This window comes from Neospora caninum, chromosome XII (assembly GCF_000208865.1).
Source record: "Neospora caninum Liverpool complete genome, chromosome XII".
NCBI classification, from domain to species: Eukaryota; Apicomplexa; class Conoidasida; order Eucoccidiorida; family Sarcocystidae; genus Neospora; species Neospora caninum.
This window is the reverse complement of record NC_018398.1, coordinates 330,326-356,760: the sequence shown is the minus strand read 5'-3', so window position 1 is coordinate 356,760 and position 26,435 is coordinate 330,326. Positions and strand designations below refer to the sequence as shown.

The following is a 26,435-nucleotide window of genomic DNA, read 5'->3' as shown; positions in this document are numbered from 1 at the left end:
GCAAAATACACACACGGTCTCGATGCATGCAGGGTAGCCTCGTGCCCCTTCCGGATATGGTGCAGATATTTGCCTTTTGGACTTGCGACACCGGGATTTAACAGCGCATGGACACGGCCGAGTATGGGCGTTCCGGGACCGACTACCATTGATTTCGGGCATTGTGTCCCAATGTCTGAGGCCGTCCAGCGTCTTATCATTGGTTTCCTTCAGTTGCAGAGCCGAAAACGCCTGCTGCCTATGTCAGCTATTCAGACACCAGAGTTCCGCCAGCTCCAACTCGAGATATCCAGCAGGCTCTCCCAGGCACAAGGACCCGCCGCCGCGACGTAAGCGGTACGTCAAGAAAGCCCTGTCCTCTCTTGAGAAGGTGGTTCCGGCAATGGGACATCAGTAGAAGCTGCTGGCGAGGGGGGGAGCGCGAGGTCCAATGTCACCCTGGACGCCGTTAGAATTTCAAATACGAGGCGTTCTTTTCCCCATGAATGGAGAGGGTGTGTCAGATGTCGCCTTGCAAGGGCCAGGAGGGTAGCGAGGCATCCGGGATTGGGAACAGCGCCTGTTGCAAGGGGGGGCTTTTTTCAGACAGGCCTGTGGCTTGTCGGCACTTCTTCAACTGACAACGTAATCATTTTGTAACTGAGCGTGAATGCTTTGAACGCTGTTCATATGCACGGGTGTAGCGTGCGATGACGAGGCCGTCTGTAATATTTTCGGTTGTTGGGTTGTAGGATTGCAATATCTGCTCTGGTGTCTCAAGTGTGGTTTGATGCTGTATCATGGTCTGCATCAAGCATTGTATTACCTGAAGTATTTCTCCGGATACCAAGACGCATGTGCTAATGTAATTAATTGCGTCTGTACGTGTTCATGTCGTCGGCTTCACAGGGGTTCCTCCACTACGCTGAAAGTAAATGCTGCAATGTACTACATTGGCTGCGCTTGATCCTTAACGTTTAAACAGGTGCGCGCAAAGCCACAGGCACGCCTCAACTAATTGGTTAACAGGGACTTTCGAGAACGTGGCAGACAGAGACAAGGCGGGGATGCCGACCATCACCACCGGGCCGCGCGGTCTGCCGCCTTCGCGACTGCAGAGATGCTGTTTGGAATTGCAGATACTGATCTCGATTTTTGCGACGGTGGCACACTTCTAATCAGCAATGGTGGTTCTGTTTTAAGCTGCCGTACCGACCCGTCGCTCCTTGCGAACCAGGTCAGATAGTCACGTGTCATGATTCAAAATGTTGCCGCATCTTCGTACTACAGCCCCATGGTGAACTGATTGTGCCATCCCTAGCCAAATGCTTTGCCTCATGCTCGAGGCGGCTCTCGCACGCGCCGTGCGTGTCTTCACTTCCAGCTAAGCTGTGAGTCACCAAACGACGGACGCTCATGACGGGGGCCGTTCCGGAAAGACTCAACTAATGTGAGACGATGTCACCCGCTGGCGAGGTCAAATGCTTTTCGGTTTTGGAGTATTTTATTCGGTGTCTGTGTCACGGGGTTTCTCACTCCAAGAATGCGGCATTTTTTCCAAAGGGCGGAAGCGCTTTGTGTTGCTGGGGCGATCGGGAGAGACGTGGCCAGTCCGCTGAGAAAAGAAGCACGGGCAGCCGGCGTCGTGCTGCACAGAGGAACTACGCCAAGTCGACCCACCCATTCATGCCTGCGGGACTTGTCCTCTCATTCGATTTCACGAGCGGAGCTACTGATCACCATCAACGCCGACAGCAGAATAGTTCTACACCATAACGGAATTGCTTTTGACAAGTCACATGAATGGCCTTGCCTCATAATTGACGTTCTGAGAGACAACGGATCTCCTCCCGCACCCGGATGAAGGCGAGCAGTCCCAAGAAACTAGCCACGTGGCTTGTCTTGCTAGCGTGCCTAGTGTGGCGGAGTGCCGCATTTCAGCTCTCTCCTCCCAACTCGGACGCAAATGATCTGGAGGTGGGCGATCCAGGTGCGGCCCCTGAGAACGTTGCCGGGGAGCCTCGAATCGGAGAGAATTCAGATTTCCCTGAACCCAGGGACGAGGGTGTGACAGACCTTAGAGGAGGAGAGGGAGTTGCCCCACGGACTCCGTCAACCACCAGGACGCATACACGTGGAGGTGTTGTCAGCAGATGGTTTCGGAGACTTCGGCGGGGAAGAGACCTGACAGACGGCGAGGAATCTGCTGACGAAAGCCTACCGACGCCTCGCGCTTCACTTCGGAAGAGACTTGGTCAGCACTGGCGCAGAGTGAGAGCGTTTTTCAAAGGCATGACGCCTCCGTGGCTCTCTGGCCTGCCTCGCCGAATCCGAACGTGGTGGTCGAGACAGCCTGATCCCTCTTTTCACGGCGTGGAGCCTGGGTCTTGGTTCATACGCCAGATCCTGCAGGACGAACAAGAGACAATTGACTACGTCCGTCGTGAAATGTTTCAACGCCATACGTTGCAAGTTAGAGCTGTGTCGGCGGCTCTGTGGCGGGGGGATGCTGCCACAACCGTGGTTTCGCTTTTGAACCAGGGAGCAAGGACGCTGAAAGTGGTGGAGCCTCTTGGAAGAAGTGATCGGTCCGTCGTGTACCGGGTGCAAGATGTGGAGACAAACGAGCCGCTGGCTCTAAAGGTCTTCACTCTGCCGAGCGAGGCTTCCCGATTGGAACTGGAGCGCCTGCGTGACCAAGAGTTTGCGTACCAGAAGTTGATTGCCCAGAGCCCAGAGCAGGCAGGGGACGTATGTAGGCTGTTGCTTTCCTACGATGCTGTGGCAGTTCAAGGGCAGCCCCCATTCGGGGAACTGAGTCCAGGACAGAGCATCTATTCAGTCCGCAACTATTTCCTTGTCATGCCTGCGGCGGTGATGAATCTTGAAATATTCCACAAAGCCATGGATATCAATGTTACGTTCCTCCCGGCTGCACGTGAGGAGTACGTGTGTAAGCAAATTCTGGTGGAATTGATAAGGGTGGCAGCAAACCTTCAGGCCCGAGGACTTGTCCACGGGCGTATCACATCACAACATACACTTTTTATGCCGGATGGCCGATTGATGCTGGGTGGTACAACAGCGTTGAGGAGGGCGGGAACATACGGACCGGTGTCGATGGTGCCAGCCACACATGCGCCTCCCGAGTTCTTCTCGAAAAAAAACAGAGCGACGGCAAAATACACACACGGTCTCGATGCATGGCAGGTAGGCCTCGTTGCCTTCCGGATATGGTGCAGATATTTGCCTTTTGGACTTGCGACACCGGGATTTAACAGCGCATGGACACGGCCGAGTATGGGCGTTCCGGGACCGACTACCATTGATTTCGGGCATTGTGTCCCAATGTCTGAGGCCGTCCAGCGTCTTATCATTGGTTTCCTTCAGTTGCAGAGCCGAAAACGCCTGCTGCCTATGTCAGCTATTCAGACACCAGAGTTCCGCCAGCTCCAACTCGAGATATCCAGCAGGCTCTCCCAGGCACAAGGACCCGCCGCCGCGACGTAAGCGGTACGTCAAGAAAGCCCTGTCCTCTCTTGAGAAGGTGGTTCCGGCAATGGGACATCAGTAGAAGCTGCTGGCGAGGGGGGGAGCGCGAGGTCCAATGTCACCCTGGACGCCGTTAGAATTTCAAATACGAGGCGTTCTTTTCCCCATGAATGGAGAGGGTGTGTCAGATGTCGCCTTGCAAGGGCCAGGAGGGTAGCGAGGCATCCGGGATGGGGAACAGCGCCTGTTGCAAGGGGGGGCTTTTTTCAGACAGGCCTGTGGCTTGTCGGAACTTTTGGTGACTGAAAGGCAAGATGTCGCACGCTGTCTCTCGATATTACGGGCGAGGCAAGAGTCACCGAGGTAATTCGTGAGACGCTTGCATGCCCGACGTACTAAGCCCCACCGCACGAAATTGATTTTTTCCTCGCTGCTGCCTCCGTATCCGTCGATGTTCGTGGTTCATTTCGCTGCTGCTTCCGCTGAACGTCGAACTCTCTATTCCCTAATCCGGTGCAATTGAGTTCCTTATGCGAGGCGAACCCGACGGCGGGCCTCTAGCGCCATGGCTAGACGTGTCCTGGTAGGCGGGTGCTGCTTGTGGCTGTCGATTGACGGCAAGCCTTCCCTACCAATGAAACCTTCGGACCTCAGACATAGGCTCAAGCTTTTCGGCATGAATACATGCGTTCAACCTCGCCGATGTATTTTGGTGTGTGGGCACCCGAATGACGCGGAACGGTGGGGCCGCTGAGACGATTTGCACGGATGGCAACGGGCGTCCAGTTACGGCAGGTGGTTACTCCATCACCCAAACTCGAGTTGGCCGAAAAAGCTAATATACATGATGTACAGTACACAGCGAGGTACGATCTGTGGTCGGGTCAGAATCTGAAGCACGGTTGCGGGGAAGGCTGTATTATACCACCAGTAAACGGTGATGGAAAGTCCGGTTCAACACGTTTGTGACAGGGGTCGAAGCAGCAAACACGGTCGTGAGTACGTGGATGTTTGGCAAAATGCGTCGGATGCAGATGCCAGGAAAGAGGCAACAGAGGCTACAGTCTCGCGCGTCTCCAGGGGCACACACTGCGTAGAGAGCTACTCACGTACGGGGTTAAAAAACTGTGTGCATCATCTTTATAGCATTAATCTGTAGCCTATGTGCATACCGTGCCGCCACTCTAGATGACAGGTCTGCGGTTTGTTGCAAAGGGAGGGAAGCAAAAGGAGAGTTGCGGCGGTTGAAAGGATCGAGATTGAGGGTCGAAAATTTTTCTGCTTTCATCGTCGTTGCTTTGTGCTTTCGGCCTTTGGGGTGTGACTGGTTATGGTATCGATACACAACGGCGGTTGCGTCGAAATGCGTGGAAGCGAGAGATCGGATGTTTTCACGGTCCACCAACGATTTCACCTGGATGGACGACCGACCCGTTCCACCATACCTCAGGCGGATGGAATGTCGACGTTTTTGCGCCAGATGGTGCTGCGGTGGATGAATGGAAGACGACTCTCGGACATTGGATTCCCGCCGGGAAGCAGCAGCCTATGCGACGTCTCGTGCAGTGCGAAGGTTTTCGTCTGGCGGTCGACTCCGGCGTGTGGATTTTTGCCGTGCTTCGTGTCGTGGCAGAGAACCTGGGAATGTTGAAGTCGCCTGGATACTAGTCTGCCAATCCGTTGGTCTCGGACACTAGAGACATCAGGCCTCTGAAGGAAGCCAAGACCTGGTACAACTTTGCCGTTTTCCTGCTCGCCTGATAGCGGCGCCAGTGCAGTCGTTCGGGGATGTGACGGGTGGACCAAGCGGGTACGCCATCCAGTAGGCCGCGCTAATCCTTCGGTTCTACGCAGCGACATGAATGGACACGTCTAAGGAAATCGCTGCATAGGTCAACTGTTCCTCGGTCTATGGCCAACTGCAGAGTACCACTTCGCTTCGCGGACCCTTATGCCGGCCCAGGCTTCCACAGGCCAGTAGCCCGTCCCGCCCGAATCTGAAAAGCTTTTCAGGGTCTTGGCAGGATTCCACGCTTCATCGGTACAAGACCAGTCTTCTTTCATGGACCTGATGCGGCTCCAGGCTGCCAGTTCAATTATCACCTGTTTCTTTCCTGCGCAAAACTGACGGATATCCGGCGTTACCAATCGTCATCTCGCTGTCGGTTCACGACTTTATTGCTTGGGAAACAAGACCGCACCTATTGCGTGACCTGGTGTCCTTTTCCCTTGAAAAACTTTACCGACGCATGCATCACGCTTTCTCGGGATAGCGTGCCCTAGTTCGAAGAGACTTCGTGAAACGGCTTTTCCCGTCGAGGGCGTACAGCGCGGCACACGGCATCTATATACGTTCTGTAAAAGTGTGCACTAGCGTAGAAAACATACGCGCTGGCAGCGACGCTCGCGCGTCGTGTGGCGCAGTATCTATTCATAGGCGCCTGCCCCATGCAGGAATGCGAGCATTGTTGAACGGAGGACACTTTGACGTGAGTGACTTCACTCTGGGGGAAGTCTAGTTACAGTCGTTGTACGGGATTAACCGGCCAAGTACGTCGGTCATCCGTAGGCTTGGCTGCGTTGACGGTGGAACAAGATGGCTTCCAGCACCCGAACGTGCGACTCAAAAGCGAGACAGTCCAGATACAAGGAAGATTAGCGACATGCGCCTACGCGATGGCAACCCGCTACTAGATGCTTGCTACCTGCGGGAGGAGCCAATGACAGTGATCGGCGCCTGTGGTGTTCTGCACTAGGGTGCACGTTTGCCTGGATATCGTTGCCACTGGAAGGGGGTTGGAAAAGTGTGTGACCAAAATGAGTGTGAAAGTGCGATTGGGCCTTCTCTGGATATGTTAGATAACAAACTTGTGAAATCAGCACACAGGAGTTACCGAGGGGACACGCTGTGCCGAGTGCGAAACGAACAGCACGTGCTGGCCCTCTTCGAAAGCGACAGGACTGAAGAAATTTCCATTTTTTACACTTTGCAGATGTTATAGCTGAACATTTTCTTTCATAGCAAAAAAGCTTCCTTCTTGTGGAAGAAAGATTCAACGAAAAATCGATGTAACTTCTATATCGAGGGGTTCCCCACGAAACGCAGAGAAACAGGATACCGGAGAGACCGTCCACTATATAACACGGGAAGCCCGAATTCTCAGTTGAAAAGGTAAACGGGAAGAAGTCACAAACACGACGAGCGATCACAGGGCATTTCACATTGTTCAAAGGAGCCAAACGCGTAGTAAGGCTAAGGGAAAATGCTCAGATGTCCTTGCGTCACAGTAGCCGCGTGAAGCGGTGTTCGACTCTCGTCGCTCGACGCTCCATTTGGCTCTTCGTGTCTCCAGTATTCTCGCACACTTCTTTTTCACCTCCATGCGCCAGAGCATGGTTGCCTACCGACCATTTCTCTTCTGGTACTTCCGCTTGTTGTGCTCCCAATCTCCCCTTCCCTCCTGTGCCTCCTCTTGTTCTGACCTAGAGGCTTCCGTTGGCCATTCTTGACCTTCCCCTCGATCTCTCTCTTGGTAGTGCTCAGGTTACTCGCCTAGCTCTCGAGTTCCTGCTAATCGCGATCGACGCCTTCCTGTCGTTCTTTGAGGTGTGTTCCCGCCTAGAAACGTCTCTTCGCTGAATCCTGCCCGTTCCTTTGTCCTTATTCGTGATTCCTTGGTTCCTCCTCTCTCGCGTTGCCTCTTCGGCTCAGAATCGGCATTTTTTTCCACTTCCCCTTGACCGGATGCTCTCTCTCTCCGCCTGCTTTGTCGCTTTGGTTTTTAATCTCGACTCTTCTCCGCATGTTTCTTCCATCTGTTCTGTGTTCGTCGGCCGAGTTCCCTTTTTCTCTTCCTCGCAGTTCTCGCGGACTCTCCCTCAACTTCTTAGTCTCATCTTCACTCTCCAGCGTCTCCCTCGCTGCTGTCGCTGGGGTCCTCGTTGAACACTGCCTATAAGAAAGGACACACACATACACACACAAAGCGACACACCATAGAGAAGGCAAATGTGCACTGTGAGCAGCGTACCCACGAGCGAATACACCGCAACGGAGCCGAGCCTCGTGTCTGGTCTACTTCCGTTCTCCTCCGATTCTCCTCGTTTGGGGTCCCCCTTCTTCCCCTTCTGAACGCCTTGCGCTTCCTTCGGCATCCTGGGTGCCCTCGCCTCCCCCGCCTTCTTTCTTCGTTCTCGCGAGTGCTTTCTTCTCTGCTCATGCACACCACGCGCACACGGCGACAGACGGCGCAGGTCCTATTCCACCCCAGTAGAAACATCCCATAAAGCTGCCACAAACGTGGTGAAACAGTCCCTCTCGGTCGCCTTCCCTATGCAGGCCGCGCCTTCCTCCGTTTCCTTCCGCAAAACTGTCGCGTGGCCCTTACCCTAAACAGATTCGTCTGGGAACAGCCCGGTATCACTGCCGTCTCCACTGTGGTGAGCTCCGAGTCGACGGAAACCGAGACAGGCTGAGCCGGATAAAGGGACTCGTGAGCAATATGTCTCTCCTTTCGTTCGTGGTCGCCAATCGCCTCCGCAGAAGAAAGGGCAAACCGACTCTCTGTGTCTTCACCCGATTCCGAGAAAACGAGATTGCCGTGGACGGATGACCGGCCTTCCGGTTTGCGATCGTCGAAGAACGGCTGAAAACAGACAGAAAAAAAGCCGAAGCTGGTGCACCGGATTCGCAAATGCGACGAGAGGACGCAGGCAGCAGGCACCCCCGTCGAAAAACAGGGAAACAGGCGACAGGACCGACCGGGAAGGCGACGGCACACAGAGGACGCCCCGAGAAACAAGCGCCTTTCGAGCACCAGCCACAGACGCGCCACATCCAACGGGAGAAAAGGCAAAGACAGACTAAGCGGAAAAGGCTGCCGCTGCGTACGCAGGGAGCGACGACACCTGGACAGGAAGAATAACGTCCCGAAGACTGCGACACACGCAGGAGACCGGGGAGACGGGAAAACGGGTCGGCGAGAAGTGAGAGGGGAAAAGGGCCAAGGACCAAAGACGAAAAAAAAACCACAACCTCCCGCTTCGCGTGAAAACGAAGAACACGCCTGACAAAAAACGACCGAGAAAATCTCACCATCCTCGCCCACGGATTCGGGATTCCCAGTCGGTGGCAGAGGGTCGGATTCGGCGCCCAGTTGGCGACCGTTCTTCGACAGCTGAGCAACGGGAGCATTGTTTCCAGAGTCAGAGTCTGTTCGTGAGTTTCTGCCTCTTCCTCTCCTTTCCTCCTTGCAGCCGCGGCCTCTGCTGGCCTCTTGATTTCCACCTCGCCACCTTCTCCTTGCGCGCTCTCTGCCCTGCGGCCTCCAACGTTCCTGCACTCGTCGGCCGTTTCCTGTCGGATTTCTGAGACGCGTTCGTCGCCTTGGCCAACTTCCCGATCCATCCACAGGGGTTCGCTTTCCGCGCAGACGCGAAAGGCGGGGAAGCTGTGTGACGGGTGCTCGCTCAGCCACACTTCGAAGGTCCCGTCCCTCCAGGACTCTGCCGCGCATGCAGCCACTTCCCTCCGTGTGGCTGTCAGTTGAGCACGAAGCAGGGAGAGACGGCGATGCCAGGAGCAAAACTCATCCAGCTCTCTCGGATCCTCAGCCGCACACCCAGCCGTCGACAGAGCAGAAGCAGGGACGACAAGTGCGGGCGAAGAGGCAGAAGAAGCAGAAGACGGTCCAGAAGAAAAGGAAGAGGCAGAAGAAGCAGAACAGGTGGCTGAAGACGCGGGGAGAGAGCGCAAAGGTCCTGAGGTGCTGCACGCTGTTCCGACTTGCTTCATGTTCGCTTCTGCTTCCTTCTACACCGGTAAAAACACAGCACAAAACACAGAAAAACACAGGAGAAAACAGTATCGAGGGAGTGCCTTAGAGGACCTGAGGTGTCTGTTCCCTGAACCTCCCCTGTCTACACGGTCGTCTATCGACGTCTCAGCCTCTCTTCCAGTGCCCCAGTTCCTCTTCTTTCGTCGTTGTGTGCCTCCCTTTCTGCGCCGTCGAGAAGGGTTGGGTCTCTCTCGCTCTGGCTTTCGCCTTCTGCGTTATCGTTCCTTCTCTCCTGCTTCCCCGTCCCTCTCAGTCATCGCCTGCATTCTCTCCCGTCTTGTCCCTCTCTCGTCTTTTGCATTCTTTCCACGCCGCGCGCGTCTTCCACTGCCTCGCCCTGCCCATCAGTCCCCGGCATTCTTCCCGCTGTGCTCTGCTGTCTTACCTCGCTTTCGCCAACAAATAACTCCCACCGCATCCGTTTGTCTGGGCGGGCCTTGATGGCTTCTTCAATTTCCTTTCGAACGCCCCGGATCTGCCCCTGCACGGCTCGCCACTTCTGCTCCAGTTCTTCTTGTTTTCGCCGCTGCAACTGCTGCTTCTGGTGTCTCTCCAGGGGGGCTGCTTGCGGGAAAAGCTCGCCTTCTCGAGTCCACTGCGGCAGCCTGCGTTTCTCTCGGCTCCACGAAAAAAACGTCTTGCGCCTGTCCTCCCCTCTCCCCTCTCGGCCTTTCTCTTCGCCATCTCCAAATAAACGCGAGAGAATCCTCGCCTTGTCCTCCTCAGAGACACCTTGCCAAAGAGGCAAACCGCGACCCGTAGAAGGAAGAGAAGGAAGACAAGAAGGAGCAGAGGGTCTTATCGGCATTTGAGGAGACGGGGTTCGGTCTTCCGGCTGGTCATCGACATGTCTGTTTCCCCTTTTCTGAGAAAAGACACAGTGGTTGCTCGGGCCCACGAGCGCGTCGTCTCTGTCCCCCCTTTCGGCCGAGTACTCTTCAGCGAGAATCCCCCAACTGCGTTCCGACCGAACACCTGTTCGCGAGGTTTTCCAAGGCACCGCTCTGTCCCTTTCGCTCGCCCTTGTCTCCCGGTCGCCCTGACCGTCCCCAGTGCCCAGCAAGCCCCCTCGAAGACGCGGGAGAAGCCTCGCAACCCCCGCGTGAGAGACAGAAGAAAGCGCAGAGTCGAGAGGAGGCCGGTACATGCCATCGAACCACGGCGGCGGAGCAGGCGGCGGGAACCTGCGCAAATGCAGACCGAAACCAATGGAACCTGAGCCTTCCAGCCTTTGAAAAATCACGGAAGGAAGGGCGAAAGAAAAGGTGGACGGGGGGAACCTCACCAGTGCACAGCCCTCAACGCATACCTGTGTCGACGGACACACGTGCAGAGGGTCCGAGGAGCGAGAGAAAGGCAGAAGGACGGATATGCTCATGCGCAAAATGCGAAGCAGACCATATATATATATATATATATATATATATATATATATCGATGCAAGCATGCAGACATATACACGCAGATACATACAGATTTAGATAGATGTATAAATAGAGATATATATTGATATAGAGATAGGTAGGAGTGCATGAAAGCGGCCGGACCAGACGAACGATGGTGAGTAGAGTTCCGCGCATCTGCTGACAGAGGCGAAAGATGCTTTCTTAGACGGGGCGGTGTCGTTATCCTACCATGCGCTCGCCTCCGTTTGCTCCTTCTTCCCAAAACAAAAGAGTTGATTGATGTGGAGATCTAAAGCGTTGTCGGCAGTTTCATGTCGCCCGGCCTCCGCCTCTCGTTCTCCGTTGCCGTCTAGTCCGCCTCCAGACACGGAAGCAAAGTGTTTGTTGGGATGATACGATGAGGGCTCGAATATAAGCCGATCTTCATCGTCGCTATCGAAGACCACGAAAATGTCTTTCCCTGCCTTCCTTAGCGCACTCCCTCCAAAGACCTGCACTGACCTCCCGACCTCAGGAGAACGGGATGACAGAACGCGAATGCTCTCAGAGGTAGCCTTGCCATGCGTTCGCTCTTGGCTAGCACGTGGAAGGCTCAGCCACCCCTCTGTCGCATCCGTTCCTTCCGCTGCAGTGGCGAGCACTTCTTGTGCTTCTCTGTGCAATTCGGCAATTCTTTTGTTCTCCTGCTCCTCCTCCGTGAGGAGGGAGCGAAGCAGCTCCTCCAGTTTGTCTCGCTCTCTTGTCTGATCCTTCAGAAGGCTTCTGCCCCTCGTGTTTCTGTCTCCTCTCTGCTGCGCTGCGTCTGTGTGTCGCTCTGTCACTTCCTCTCCGCTTCTTTCTTTCTCTCCCTTTTCTTCCTCGACCAGTTCTCCGGTGCTCTCTCTCTCCTCTCTTGCGTTGTGCCTCTTCACGCCTTGCTTCTCTTGCTCTTCTCTCCCCTCAGGCGCTTCTCCGGAGCCTCCCCTCTCACCTTTCTTCTGCTGCTTGTCCTCGCCTTCGCTCCCGTGCTCAGCGCCTCCTCGCCTCTCTCGCATGCTTTCCAAGTTCTTCTGGAGACGACGAAGTTGCTCTAAATGCGGCGGCAATTGCGGCCTCACATCCCTCTTGACGTCGACCGTTTTCTTCGTTTCCTCTCTTTTCTCCTCTCCGTGACGCGCCCCTCGATCTTCATCGCTCTCGCTATCTCCTCTCTCTCCCTCCTCCCTGTCTCCACCTCCATCTTGCTGCCGCGATCCCGATTCCTTTGCAAGTTCCCGCCTTTCTCGCTCCAAAGCTCCTCTCAAACACTTGAGCTGTGAATCAAAGCGCCGCTTCAACCAGCCGGCAGGCTTGCAAAAAACGTCCAAAACTTCTAGCCCTTTTCCACGAAAAGCGTCACCGCAGCTCCGGTCCAAACGAACCTCCCGCTTCGCTGCTCGTCTTCCACCTGCTCGTTCTTCGTCTTCCCATTCTTCCTCTCCTTCTTCTTCTCTTTCTTGTATGTGCCGACTGGAGGAGGCTCGGAGCATCGGCTGGGGAGGAGGCAAAGAGGGACAGGAAGATGGGAGAAATCGACGACGGGCTGCGTCCTGCAGGGGAAAAAGGACACAGAGAAGGCAGAGAAAGAGTAGACACACGAAAAGGAGAGAAAATGAAAGGGAAACGGGAGCGAAAAAGGAGGCGGAGGAAGAAGGGAACACGAAGGGGAAAACGTCAGCAAGGAAAGAGGAGGACAAGACGAGATTCGAGACAGCGAGGAAGAGGGAGACAAAACGAGTGACGGCAGAATACCCGAGAGGCGAACGAGGGAGAAATCGATAAGACAGCAACGGGAAACACCAGAAGAAAAAAGAACATGGAAGAACAGAGTGCGACGCTGGCATCGAACCGGGACGACGGCAGGTGCATGCCTGTCTACCATCATGTATATTCGGATGCTTTTAACTTCCCCTGTGCTCGCACTTATGTATGAAAACATCGAAGCACAAAAGTATCTAACCATGCGACAATGCGTGTATATGTATAGCGATTTGCTTATCCCCACATACAAATATATATATATATATGAACATATACATATATGCGTACGCCCATGGGAACAAATGTTTATGGAAGGTCTCTCCTCGACTCCACCGCCCGTCTCGCTCTCTGGCTGTGTATTACCTGAAGATCCTCTTCATCCATGAAGTCTTCTGGCCTCTGCAAGATCTGTTCCTCCCTCTCCATTCTCCTATCTTGGCGCGACGAGTAAAAGGACTGAGGGGTCCAGGCTGCAGCTGAAGCGGAGAAGAGACAAGGCCCTTGACCCCCGTCAGTGTTCTTCACGTCATCTGCCCTCCAGCCTACGTCCCTGCTCTTCCTTCGTTTTCGCAATTTCTCTGCGCTGTCGTTCGCTCTTTCGTCTCCCGCATATGTCTCCTCGCCCGCTCCATCTCTCCAATATCTCTCTGTATCTCCATTTCCCCTCTTTACGCCACTCTTCCTCACTCTGTTCCGTTGCTGGTATTACCTTCCGATTCAACTGCATGCGCGCCGCGGGAGGGGTCGCCTTTGGCAGCTCCCCGAAACTTGCTCGCGTCAACTGCAAAGGCAGTGCGTCTCTCTTCGGTCCCAATTTCGGCATTTGCGTCTGCGCCTTGGGCGGCGACGAGCGCCTCGCTGGCTAGACGCTCTGCATGGTGGGCACTTTCTTGAAGGACCCGCCGTCGTCTCTGTCTTTGGATTTCTTCGTTCGCCAGCTCGCCTCGCTCCTCTTCTTCTGCGGCCCCTTCGCCGCCGAGAGCCGACGCAGCCGCCGGTTGCTCGTCTCCCGCGCATTCTCTCGCGTTCTTCTCTATTCGTCTTCGACGCGCCTTCCTCGACTCCTCAGCTAGTTGTTGGGTGTCTCTGGAGACCGCCCGCTTGGCCCGAAGAGCAGAGGCAGCCAGTCGCGAGGCTTCGCGCCGCGACGCCTTTGCAGCGGCAGAGAGCAGCGCTGGCAGTGACGGCTGCTCGTGCTTGCCCAGACCTTTCTCTGCGCGAATGGTCTCGTACAACTCATCCAGAGATGAGGGGCAAAAGGGCGTCCCGAGAAACGCAGAAGCTGCCGGAAAGGCAGAGTCTGTGCGCATTGTGCCGGCGAAAGAAGGAAGCGACCCCGGATTAGAGCCTTTCAGGCCCGAGAGCGCGGCCAGGAACCCTGCGCTGGCGCGCGGTCGGCGGAGAAGCCTGATCGAGCAGACGGCGAAGTGGGGGTGGGGCACCGAGGGGACAGAAGTGACGAAAGCGCATGTTCTTTTAAACAGGGATGGAGGACGAAAAATGTGAAAGAGCGGACGGAGCGGGCTCGAGCTGACGCCTGATGCCACTTGAAGACCATAGAGAGGCGAGTCGCAGACGGCGGTAAAAAGGGAAGAAAGCGCGAAGCAGGGACTGTGAAACCTAGGGCAACGGCGAAGGGACAGGAAGCATGGGAAAACGAGAGAAAGCCAGGAGGAAAAAAGACAACGGTGGAGGAAAGGGTGGAGACATAAACGTGGAAACAGACACGAAAGGCTTTCGAGAGTGGGGCCAGGGAGAGAGGGACTCCAGATTCCTAGGTTTGCACGTCTGCTTCTCCTGAAACCTCAAGAAAATCTTTTTCCCGCCGCTGTTCACGGGGTTCCATTCGATTTTCCAAAAGGCAGAGTTCTCAGCTATTCGCGTAGTTGTTCTGTCATTTCCGCTAAGGGGAGCGCGCGTCGCCAACGCGCATGCGTCCTTTTGTCCGTAGGGCAGCTGTGACGTCTAGCGACATCTGCCGCTGACGTGTCGAGAAGCGAACGGCTCTTCCAGGTCATACCCTGGGGAAAATATCTGCTCTAAAGGATTACAAGACGTGCCGCGGGTCAGTCTATTGCACTCGAGTTCGTCAGAGCTCTTCAGCTTCCTGCGGCCATCCACAGTGGCTACTGCTGTGACTGTGTATTACGGTAGTCAAGCATCTTCTTCGAAATGCATTTCGTGGGTAACCTAAAAATCGCACGTTTGACGTTGAGCCGCTAATTTACAATCGTGCAAGATGTATTTATCTATCCCAGGTTCGGCCTAATGCCCTGTTTTACACTATAGATCACATGGCTTCTGGTACTTTTATTTTTCGCGCGAGCAATCGGCCCTTCTGTCGAGTCGTGATCGCGTGGAGGCCGCGCCGGCGACTCTTGGGGTAGCTTCCAGCATGTTTGTTTCCTTAAAGTAACGCGTCTTCACGTTCTCCCCACTGAGTGGAACTTCCCTGCAGGCGGTCGTGAAATTTCATTTTCCCGCCAGCGAGGACGTGCACCCAGTGCGCAAACTGTCGCGTTAGGCGCGTACGAAGTTTGATAGGCTGACCTGACTGATCGACAATCGCAATGCCCGCGTCGTTTGAATACTTCTGGTCATGCCTGTCGAGTTCCCTGTATATAGTTAGCTCGCGCGACACTGCACGCAGGCACAATACTTTCTTCCGAGAGTTGAACCGAGAGAGATGCAGTTTTTTCAATACCCCGGTGCTGCCAAGAGGACTACTTTCACTCGCTTGAGCATGTTATTCCCAGACTTCGAGTTGGTGTGCGCTGAGGTTTTCGGAGAGCTCGGTCTTTCAGGCTTCTAGGTTGGCGTGCCGCGGCTATAAAACTGTTTCACATGACTTGGAGCCAGTTTACAAAGCTTGGCTCTTGATAAAGGTCACACGAATGCAACGTGGTACACGCTTCTGTACACCTGCAGCACCCGTATGCGTGAGATACTGTCAATGCCACTATCGTTCCCACAAAATAGAAACACCTCATCTATTTTGTACAGCGTACTTTCCGGGCTTGCTGGGGAATCCCCCGGTCGCTGGATCATAACAGCGTGCACAGCAGGCTTTTGGTGATTGCTTGCGGAAGCAAATTGGTGTCAGTTGCTGTCAAAAGATACATATTTGAGGGTCCTGGGTGCCTTAGCTCGCTAATGCGGGTTACAGCAGCATCCAGCTTTCCCACGCGCTCTTCTTGCAATGCACATTCACCGGACAGAATGCCGGACGACGGGAGGAGCGCTGTCCAGGTTGCCGGCCAGTTGCGTCCCCGAAGTGCGGGGAGTGTGGAAGAACTGCAAGAGCGCCAGAAAATGGGTGCACGGCGAGGGTTGGCTGAATGAACAACGCCAGAAGGAAATAAAAGTTCTGTCGAAGATATCGAGAGGCGTGGCTGCGAGCGAGTGCCGTTTTTGTTGTGGTCGAGCTGGTGGTGCGGCACTTCCATTTTTGCTACGTGATTTGGGCCGTATGTACACTGCCGCTGCGGTCTCGACTGCACTGAAAAACTAACACTGCTCGAGCTCGCGAAAAAATTTGCCCCAGTCAAATGCCGCAGTGGTTTTGCTTCCACCAGTTACCATTCTGCCCCTTCTGAAGGAATGCGGTGTAGCGGGTACGGGCGTTTCGATCTTTTACGGCAACAATGACGCACGCCGGATACTGCGATATCGGCTGTCCATATCAATGCATTACCAATTAAGGTGTGTAGCATTTCCTATGCTCCTTATCATCACAGCTATCTAATTAGATCGTTCATCGGAACGAGGTTAGAGGCAGCCCGGTTTTTTGGCGAAAGATATTCGATGGAGAGAGGAATGTAGAAAGCTAGGCTCGCGTTAAAAAGGTTCAGATTGCGTGCCCTTTAAACGCGCGTACTGCTACTGGGCAAATGGACACAGCGTACAATAAACGCGAGCGAACGTACGCCGTGGTCAGGCGCCACATGCATGTCGGTAAATAAGCAGACGCACGGCGGTCCCCCCACGGCAACTCGCAAAATGCAGGCTTCCATGGTTCCAGCCTTGTCCAAATGTACGCATAAAGATGCATGCACCAACACGGGACGCGCACACACGTGCTGCACGTCGAGAATCAGGCATGCGCCCGACCAGGCTCGATGATGAAGACCTATCTGGCACTTCCCTCATCCTTTCTGGTCTCCGTCGGTATTTTTCTCCTTGCTACTTGCAGTGTTTTTTGCTTTCTGCAGGTGTTGCATTGCATGAACCGCGTGCACATGCGTGTTATTCTGTGATCCATTTCTCAGAGTCGCTGCACAGCTCCGGCACCGTACAACGCACGCACGACTCAATCCATCTCGTGATGGAATCTGGACAAGAACACGACCTCGAAAACTGCGGAACGTCGAGCAAAACACCGGCAGATGCACAATCAACCAAACGTCATTCGAGCCCATACTCCTCAACTACATATTTACATAGACATCTTTCATATATATATATATATATATATATATATGCGCCAGTGTATGTCAGTATTCAAATTTGTATCGCTCCACCTTTCCCTCCAAGCGCCCCATTCCCCTTGCGGTTTTCTGGACCTAACTGGCTATAGAGATGTACATCCCTGTGTCCGTCTCGGTCCACTGAAAAATACCCAAACGTAAACCCATCTCTCCTTTGGCACCCACGCATACGCAAACATCTCTCTAAATTATGTCTGCGGTTTATTCGTCTCCGGGGATTCCACTGGGTCTTGTTCGCGTGAGTCCGTGCGGTGAGTCGTCGCCATCTTCTCCGAAAGGATTGATTTTTCCGATCACTCGAGAGCAGGGAGGGAGTGTGCATGCAAGGTCCGCCGTTCTTCCCTCGAACTCTCTGTTTCCTCGTAAGCGCCCTGGAAACCGTTCGCCACTGCTGGACTCGGTCTGGTCCGGCAACAGATAGGACGACCGGCGGCCGCTCCGCAGCGAGGACGGCGACGTCGAGGAAAAGGAGTTTCTCTGGCGGTGCTCAAAGATGGGCATCGACGAAAAGGCGCTTTTCCCCGGACCGTCTGCCGCACTCGCCGCGTCGGGTGCGTCTTTGGCGACCGGAAACACCGAGAATGACGCCAGGGCCATGTCCTGAAAGTGCGGGGGGATTCTCCAAGTTGGGGACGAACAGCGAGAGGCGTCGCCGACTGAAGACTCATCGATCGTCGCACTGCTTTCGGGCGACAACGTGTCCACGTGGAACGCAGCCAGGGACGAAATCAGGCAGACGCCTTCGCCCCACAAGCGTGGAGTGCCAGGGGTGCACGAGCCTGAAAACCACCAAGACGCCCACGTGGAAAGACCAGCAAAATCAAAAAAGACAGACTGTTACGATGCTCAACCTACAACGACCTCGGGTGCACGCTTTAGGTCTAGCGTCTTTTTCGAGAGCTCTCACCTCGGCGCTGAGGAAGCGACAGCTCGAGGTTGGTGGAGCGCAGCATTGTCGCCCGCGCCGCGGCTGCTTCGAAAAACGCTGTATCGTTCACCACAGTCTGAAAGCGGAAACGCAGAAGAAACGCGTGGAAGCGTAGGTTTTGAAGACGACGGTTTTTATTGTACGGAAAGTAGGGGTGACTTCGGTCCAATCGACGTTGGGGGTTTGCGGAGGGCGTTTTGTCTCCGGACGTCCTTAACCCCTTGTTTACGAGCGGTGGCAGGACACTGGAGAGAGAGAACCGAAAGGGAGCAGGGGCGAGAACAAGCATCGCGAAAAAGATGCACAGAAGGGAACAGGAGAGAGGCGACTCAGGGGAGGTCGAATGTGTGAAGACGGAAACACACGCGCGACAGGACTACGAAAGACGTACTTCCAAGGCAGACATCCACTCGTCGCACTCACGAGCAGTCGGAGGCCGAAAGACCCCGGACACTCGAGAGGAGAAGAAGCGTCGTCGTTTCTCCTGAAAACAGAAGCAGCACGAGCGCGTCTGGTTTTCAGCCTCCCAAGAAAACCCGGTCAATCCCGCGTAAGACGCCTCGAGAGCTCACGAAAACCAAACTCGCTTCGCAAAAACCACGCGCTCCCGCTGGAGATTCTTCACCTACACAGTTCACACACGCATCGAACTGGGCGTGGCCAAAGACACGTATGCATGCCGTCCATGGAACACAGAAGGGGCAGCAACTCGTCTCGCCCTTTCTCGACCTCGCTACCTCAGGAATGGCACACAAGTATACAGATTTGAATATATGAAGATACATCTATAGATCGACAGATCCGACATATGAATATAGACGTATCCACGAAGGCCTTTCGGTAGGTTTTTCTAGGTTTTTAGCGGGGCAAAATTGAGAGTTTTTACTGTGGGACGCACTCGAATTTCAATCGTAGCCTCTTTCTGATCGCGCGTCTTGCATTTGTGCACCTGACGACAAAAAAGAGATTCACGCAAGACCAAGACATTGCTTTTTGCACCGACGAAAGCCAAGTTCTTGAAAGGTGAGAGCGCGCGTTCGCTTCCGAGCAGCACGAGCGGTGAAAACCGTGAAGACAAAGGTGAACGATCTCCTCTCTGTCTCTCTCTCTTTCGCTATGTCTCTTGGTATCAGAGACACAGTGGAAGAAGAATCAAAGAATCAGCGCCAAAACACCAGGTTGCCCTTACTTCCGTTTTTGCGAGCGAGATGCTCCAGCAAGCAGGTCGCGCCTCCTCGACGTCTTCTTCCTGTCGGAACATGTGGAGAAATCGGTCCCAGGTGAGAACGAGAAACCCCGATCTCCACTTTTGAAGAAATCCGGTGAACGGGCCTCCCGTGCCGCCGCCCCCCGCCTGGCGCTCAACGACGCCCTGCTTGCACACGCGGTGACTCATCGGGAAAGGCGCGTACTGGAGCTGCCGCGCCATCTGAACAATCAGCGGGCACTTCACACACGCTGGAACCATCAGCTCGTCCACAGAACTCCTATCCACGCTGTGCCGAGCCGACGCTTCCAGAAGACCTAAACGCAAAAACACAACTCACCACACACCTACAATCATCACACGGAGTTCCACATATGTTTGGGCATGAACGTCTAACTACACATGTACTTTTATGTGTAAATATATAGATGTAAATACGTATGTAAATATATGCCAGCGCACAGGTAAAGAGATACGGACGTCACTGCCTCAATAAATATATATGCATGAAAATGTATGCATAGTATGGCGGCTGTCGCTAGACAGGATGGAGAGAATGGAAGATACGGTGTTCACACGCAAAAAAGCCGGTTTGCGCTTTGAACAGCGTATCCTCTTACCGCAGTGTTTGAGCAGCGACAGCACAGCTGCGAAGTCTTCTCGTTCTTCGGTTTCGCGTTTCGCATCCACTTTCTTTCGCTCGGCGTCCCGGCCGCAAGATATGCCCCGGTTCCCGGCCTTCCCGCGTCGAGGGATTCGCGGCGGCAGACGGCGCGCTGGATCGAATGAGCCGCGTCGGCCTGATCCTTCCTCGCTTTTCTCCACTCTGCCCTCTTCACGCGCCCGTTCGTCTCCTTCTTCTGCGGGCCTTTGTGCTCTGTCTCCGTCTCCTTCCCACGCAGTTCTTCGCTCCTTCGCGCCGCAGGCCTCGTCCTCTCCACATCCTGTTGCGAATCGCCGTCCACCCTCGCCGCGTCGCGCTCCGTTCCTGGCCGATTGCCGCCTCTCTGGTGTCTCGCAGCATTCGCGACTTTCTTCGCTGGACTCTTCGGTCTCGGCCTCGTCGGGAGCGCGCCGCGCTTTAACGCGGCTTGTGTCTCGGTTTTCTTCGTCTGTGGAGGCGCCGTCGGGTGCGTCGGCGAACTGAGCGCGGTCTACCAAATCACCCTGTGTGGGCCTCGAGTACGTCATCCGTCGCGCTCCTTTGCGTGTTTTCTCGCGGCGGCTGCTCTTCCTGCGCTCGTCGCCTTGCCGGGAAGACAGGGATTGGGGCGAGGCGAGAGCGTCGAGGCCGCCGCGCCCCACAGCGCCGGGGCCCGGGAGGTACGAAGACAGCTCCTTCGTGCTCCACAACGCCCTGCGTTTCGCGCGCAACAGATCCAGGTTCTCCTGCTGACTCCGACGCAGGTGCTCCGCAATCTGCGCTGCTGCCGAGCGCGGCGACCCAGACGCGGGACGCGAAAAGGATGAGAACGACACAGAGACCGATCCCGGCGCGGGCGGCGCGGCGCGCAGCAACTCCGAGGAAGGCAACCGGGACGCAAGGCTTCCCTGCGACGAAAGCGACGGGTCCGACTCTGAAGAAAAACCAGAAACGGAAAAAACATCCCCACATCCCACGCCTACACACACGTACGCGGAAAACAACAAAATATGTCCAGACACACAGATCCACATATATATATATATATATATGGAACCGAAGAGATGTATTTCGATACGTGCATATGTATTTGGATACGAATATTTAAATGTGCATATGGATGTGTAGATGAATATAGACATCTCTCCGTCTGCATACATAACTCGGCACGCAGAGGGGTGTGGAGAGACACACACGGCCGGCGAGAGATCGAAAGGTGCGCAGCGAAGAAGGCTAGGACCAGCCGCCCGGCGCTGTGGGATCTTTCAAGGCCGCGGAAGAATTTTTTTATACATGGAGGACCGGGGTCTCGCTTCAGCTGTTCTATCTGGTGGGTGTTGCATGCCTCGTGAGTTTTTTATGACGAATGAGGGGAGCACATTTTCTGGGTATTCGGTCCTCTGTTCCACAAGGAATCTTCCCGTCTCGAGGTCCGCCGCAGCGCGAGGCCGGGCAGCGTTCTTTGCGCGCTCCGACTCACCGAGAATCTCAGACACTCGGTCGAGGGTCACGAGGACGACGGAGAGGCAACTTTGCAGCTTCAGCAGGAACGACTGGAGCGCGTGCCGCAAAGTTTCGCATCTCCATTCTGTGCGGCGCACCGAGGCAGGAAGAAGCGCAGAAAGAAGAGACAAAGGAAGCGACAGAGAGGTGGAGAGAGGCAGGAGGGAGCGCAGAAAGAAGAGACAGAGGAAGCGACAAAGGACCAGCCGAGGGACCAGAAACAGGGGCGAGGAAAAAGGAAGAAAAAGCCACAAGGGAGGGGAGCACCGCGAGGAAAGAAACGAGGAAAGGGCACGAAGACTTTCAAAGCTAGAAGCAAGCGCACGAAGGAGAGACGGAGAGGAAGAATCAGGAGAACAAAGAGTGGCGGGGGCCGACGATAGCGCAGTCACTCACTTTCCAAGCATTGCAGCTGAAACAAACAGCCCAGCAGAGCCCCCACATGCATCAACTCCTCTTTCTGCGCCTTGCGAGCCTGGAGTCACACAACCATCAGATGCCCATATATCCAGAGACAGTCCTAGAGACGTTGGACACTGGGAAGAGCCGTGCACAAACGCTTGAACCTGCAGATATAGAGACGCAAGCATCTATTGCTTATACAGGGAAATAGGGGGCTCTCCACGGTTTGAGCTCTTGCTGGCAACCAGCCCGCCAGGCTCTCGGTCTCGACACTGCGAATTCTCATCCCTTCCGCATGAGTGAATTTGCACAAAGACAGGCACACCCTGGTAGTTAACACACGGACGCAAGTACGCGTATGTCTGTGGATACGGAAGAGCCTGAATGGTAGAACCTATATACATGTATGTAGATATGTGGATCTGTGTGATGCAGATGTAGAGGTGTCGACGCATGCATGGGTTGGTACAGAGCATTTGTGTGCATTCACAAACAAACAGGAGATAGCGCAGATTTGAAGATGTGCGTAGAGGATCGTGCATGCATTCCTGCACGGCGCCTGGCGATAAAGCCAACAGAGGAGGTTTGTTCCTCTTTTCCTCGAGCTCATCGCAACCCTCCCTCTCCCTCTTTGTATGAAATCGCCCTCTGCGTTTCGTTTCGGTGTCGCCGAGAGAAGACGCGTTTCTCACCGCCACTGCAAACTTTCTCTCCAGCAACCAGCTGCACTGCGGGCTCTTGCGGCTCGCCCCTGTCCCCGCGGTCGCGGCGCCTCCGGCTCCTGTCCCTTGGGCTCCAGCCGACGGCCCTTCGCGATTCAACGCGTGAATCATGTCCTACAAACCAGGAGACAGAGAGAAAATCGAGAATGGGGGCACCGCGGGAGACAAGAAGACAACGACAGGGAAAGAGCAAGAGAGAGAAAGAGAAGGAGCGACAACGAAAGAAACCAGAGAAGACAGAGAGGAATAAAGAGAAGAAGAAAGAGATGAAGAGGACACACGATACGGAAAGGGGCAAGAACGAGGGAAAGCATGGACAGATCGAAGAGGCGACGAAGACGATGAAAAAAGAGAAGGACAGTAGAGCAGGAGAGAGAACAGTGGGCATGACAGAGAGAAGGAAAGCAAGAAAAAAACAGAGACAGACGAGGTAGGAAGAAGACAGAGAGGCGCGGGAGAAAAGAACACTGGCGACACCGCAGAACTTGGCGAAGAAATAAAGGAAGAGACGGAGAGACAGAAAAGAAATCTGAGAGAGAAGAGAAACACTGCCTTTTCCTGCATTTGCTCTCACCCGGGAAGCCTCCTCGCACGCCTGTTCGTATGTCAGCCAGGCCTGTCGGCAAGCTTCATTGGCTTTAACCGCTTGGTGCCGGTACTAAGCGAAACGCACGAAAAGGAGGAAACCAGTCAGGTAAACGGGAATCTCTGACGAGCATTTGAGAGTTCTGTTCTCTGTTTTTCTCCACAGCTGAGGCGTCCTTTCCACTCCTGTCTCTTCCGTCTCTCTTTCCGGTTCTGTTCTTACTCGCGTTCTCTGGTCCAGCTGCTTGTTTGTCTCTCTTTGTGCACACAAAATTCGAATTTTCTACGCAGAGGCGCCCCACGCAGTTCCCTCTCTCGCTGCAGCCTTCCCTCCTCGCGGGTTTCCCCGCTCTTGCCGCACGCGTGGCTTACCTTTTTGACGGAGTCGAGGTGTCGGGCAGCTGCACGTTCGTACTCGGAGCAGAGCTTTTGGAGGAAATTCTGGACAAGCTCGGTTTCGACAAACGTGCCGAGCACTTCGCTTTGCAGCGCCGTCTGTTGATTCATTTCGAGCAGGCCGAGCAGCCAGGCGCTGGAGGACATCGAGGGGAAGAGCGTCTCTTGAATCGCACGTGAATCTTGGCCGTGGGTGCCCAGCGCGAGCGCAGGGTCGCCTGCCTTCGCCTCTTCGTGCGCCTTCAGCGCCGCCTCGTCGCACGCGGCGCCCTCCTCTCTGCCTCGGTGTGCGTCTGCGGAGAGGCCCGCGGAAGCGCGCACGCCTGGCCCCGCAGAGGCCTCGCTCGCCCCGCGACTTGGCTTCCCAGGGCCCCGTTCGGGCCCCAGAGGCGGCGCCGGTCGGACGAACTGTGGGGCGAGTTGCGAGAGAAAAGAAGCGGCTGTGGAGCCCCATTTGCCGCTTTTTTCCGGCGAGACAACGCCCACTGCCGAGGCCCGCCGCTCGCCCCCCGCGTTCGGGAGCGATGCGACTCGGGGTCGGTCGGGGTCGGAAGGGACACCAGTCTCCGCGCGGGCCCGGACCGAGGGCGCCGTCGAAGCCAGCGAAGGGTTCAAGCTGTGGGGTGTGAAGGCGCCGGGAGAGAAAACAGCTGAGGAGGCGTCCCAAGGCGTCCGCGAATGCTGGGAACAGCGGTCGCCGTCCTTCCCTTCGCCTCCAGGCGACGCGTCCAGGACGGGGTCGATAGGCATGTCTTCGTACATCGACCCTAAAGACCCGTTGGGGAGTGCGCCACGGTCGCTGGTCTCTCCGCGCAAACAAGTACCTCCGGCCGCCTCGAAGGCGTGCATGCTCTCCCTGCTCTCCTGGCGCTCCGAGAGCGGGTGTTCAAACCCCAAAACGGTGTCGCTTCCGGGCGGGCTCGTTCGCTCGCTCAGTCCGTCTGTGCCGATTGAGGAGCGAGAGCCTCGCCTTTCTTCGGCCTCGTCCCTTCCCCGCGAAGAGACGTCTTGGGAGAAGAGCGAGGAGCTCCGTCTTCGCCCTCCCGCAGTCGAGAAAGAGCCTCGCGATTGGCCTCGCGCCGCTCCTCTGAGCGTCCAGGCCCCCCCGGGTGTCTTCCCAGGGGGGTTGTCGCGAGACGCGGATTTCTGCGTGTGAGAGAACGAGAAGGCGGACTTCCGGCGGCCGTCCTCCGTCTCTCCACAGGATGTACTTCCTTCCTTTCCGTCTCCAGTCTCATCGTTCTCCTCTCGCCTCGCCGCTCCCGCCATGTGAGTCTCGCTGCCTGAGCTCCGCTTGGATTTGTCTCTCCCACTTGCCGCCTTTTTGTCCCGCAGCGCCGGCCCCCCGCCCGCGGGGATGCCGGCCAGATCCTGGTCCTTCTTGGTCTCCTTCCGTAACCCGAAAGGGTCCGCGCTTTTCGCCTGCAGAAGTGTGAACGGATTCGCCGCGTTCTTCGCCCGGCCCGAGGCCACGCACTGGCGAAGGAGCTTCGCGTAGTCGGCCTCGACTTTGGCGCGCGCTCGGAGGTACTTAGTTGTCTTTGTCGTTACGGATACACTCTGGTCGACTGTTGCAGAGAGAACTGCGGAGAGAACTGCGGTTAACCGGCTAACCGTCGTGTTCCGCGCCTCCCGATCGCCTTCCCAATCCTTCATCGGCAGCAGGCAAATCTTCCCGTACGCAACCGCCTGGTAGAGATGCTCGGCGCTCGCCACACTCGAGGCCAGCACTGCAGGAAGAGAGGCTGGTGTCTCGAAAGAAGAGGAAGAAAAGGAAGAGGAAGAAGAAGAGGAGGAAGCAGACGATGAGGAAGAGGAGGAAGAGGACGTGGAAGAGGAGGAAGTGAGAACGGAGCGGGAGAGAGGCTCTGGCTGAGATTTTTCGCGAACAGCAGAGAGGGACTGGGGGGAGCTGGAGGATGGCGAAACGTCGAAAACGTCACTGTCTCGACGGGTTTCCACGGGTTGTCCCTCGTAAGGAGACACAGTGGGGGGTTGGACGGCACAGACACCGGATGGATTCTCTACAGCCGCCAGCTGGGAAGAAACCTGCTCGACCGGGGTTTTTTGATTCGGGAAAACAGAGACTGGGGAAGGTGGAGCAGATTGAAATCCCTGCCATTCGTCTTCGTCTTGCAAAACCTCTCCTTCGCCCTTTGTCTCCCCTCCGGATTCGTGCCTGCATTCTCTGCCTCCCTGTGTCTCTTCCCAGATTCTCTCCTCTTCTCTGGTCCCGTCCTCTCCTCTCGTTCTTTCCTCTTCCCTCTTCACCCTGGCTTCGCCCCTCTCCTCAGGTTCTTCCTCTTCTCTCTCGGATTCGCACCGCGCGATCCAGGCTCTCCACGCAGGCTCGTCGCCTCTCAGTCTCCTTCTCTCGCTCCTTCCCTCCTCTCCCAGACACCCCCGTCGGTCCTCCTCTTCCGCTGCATGCAGTGGACGCGCCGCAGAAGGCCCCGCGTCAGTCGCTGCTTCTCCCCCTGCGTCTCCGCTCCTTGCGTTTGCATGCATCTCGGCGTCCGCATGCCTCTCGGCGTCTCGTCGCCGTTCTTCGCTCTCGTCCTTCTCCACTGTCTCTGCGCCCCACGCGGCGGGCGCCTGGGTGCGCGGTGTGTCTCCTCGGGATCCATTACCTTCGCGGCCAGGGGCGGGATCTTCATCGCGTTGTTCTTGGAAAAACGAGCAGGGCGCGGCGGCAGGACGCGCGCCGTCTGCCGGTCCTTCTCTCCGTCTCTCTGGCGCGCCGTTCGCAAAGGCAACTTCCTGGTCTGTGTGGAGGTTCTCTAGGGAAGCGTCAAACGTGCTTTTTGTGTCGAAGTGGGTAGGGTGCTCAGAGAAATCAAGTGCGCCAGGTGCTGGGGCGTTGAGATCCTGTTCATCCCGGCAGCGCAAAGAGCCGGGTTTTAACGGACTCGAGCTGGGGCCCGAGGACAGAAACGGATCTTCTCGCCCGCGCGTGGGCGAGGGAGAAGACAGTGGAGAACCGACTGAAGACGGCGACTGAAGGAAGAGACCTTCGCTGTCGGCGAATCCGGAACCGTCCAGGTGGAAACCAAACGCCGCGTCCTCCAT

The 26,435-nt window shown here is 55.6% G+C and overlaps 3 protein-coding genes and 1 pseudogene across 3 annotated transcripts, besides 1 other annotated feature; 2 read left to right on the top strand and 2 right to left on the bottom strand.

Annotated features, from left to right (window-relative positions):
• On the top strand, positions 1 to 333 carry NCLIV_060740 (annotated as a pseudogene; the record flags this gene model as incomplete).
• Positions 1 to 333: a sequence feature.
• Positions 334 to 1,839: 1,506 nt separating this feature from the next.
• Positions 1,840 to 3,489, top strand: NCLIV_060730 (uncharacterized protein; the record flags this gene model as incomplete). The annotated part of the gene is made up of 1 exon (XM_003885627.1): positions 1,840 to 3,489. The coding sequence occupies one exon, from the start codon at positions 1,840 to 1,842 to the stop codon at positions 3,487 to 3,489; it is 1,650 nt and encodes a 549-aa protein (XP_003885676.1).
• Positions 3,490 to 7,370: 3,881 nt separating this feature from the next.
• On the bottom strand, positions 7,371 to 13,803 carry NCLIV_060720 (conserved hypothetical protein; the record flags this gene model as incomplete). Its single annotated transcript, XM_003885626.1, has 7 exons — positions 7,371 to 7,424; positions 7,860 to 8,117; positions 8,567 to 9,283; positions 9,694 to 10,492; positions 10,943 to 12,282; positions 12,857 to 12,969; positions 13,203 to 13,803. 7 exons carry the CDS (start codon positions 13,801 to 13,803, stop codon positions 7,371 to 7,373), a joined length of 3,882 nt encoding a protein of 1,293 aa, XP_003885675.1.
• Positions 13,804 to 17,181: 3,378 nt separating this feature from the next.
• Positions 17,182 to 26,435, bottom strand: NCLIV_060710 (conserved hypothetical protein; the record flags this gene model as incomplete). Its single annotated transcript, XM_003885625.1, has 11 exons — positions 17,182 to 17,759; positions 17,888 to 17,984; positions 18,300 to 18,392; positions 18,807 to 18,857; positions 19,098 to 19,432; positions 19,736 to 20,692; positions 21,239 to 21,346; positions 21,658 to 21,736; positions 22,356 to 22,499; positions 22,960 to 23,043; positions 23,343 to 26,435. 11 exons carry the CDS (start codon positions 26,433 to 26,435, stop codon positions 17,182 to 17,184), a joined length of 5,619 nt encoding a protein of 1,872 aa, XP_003885674.1.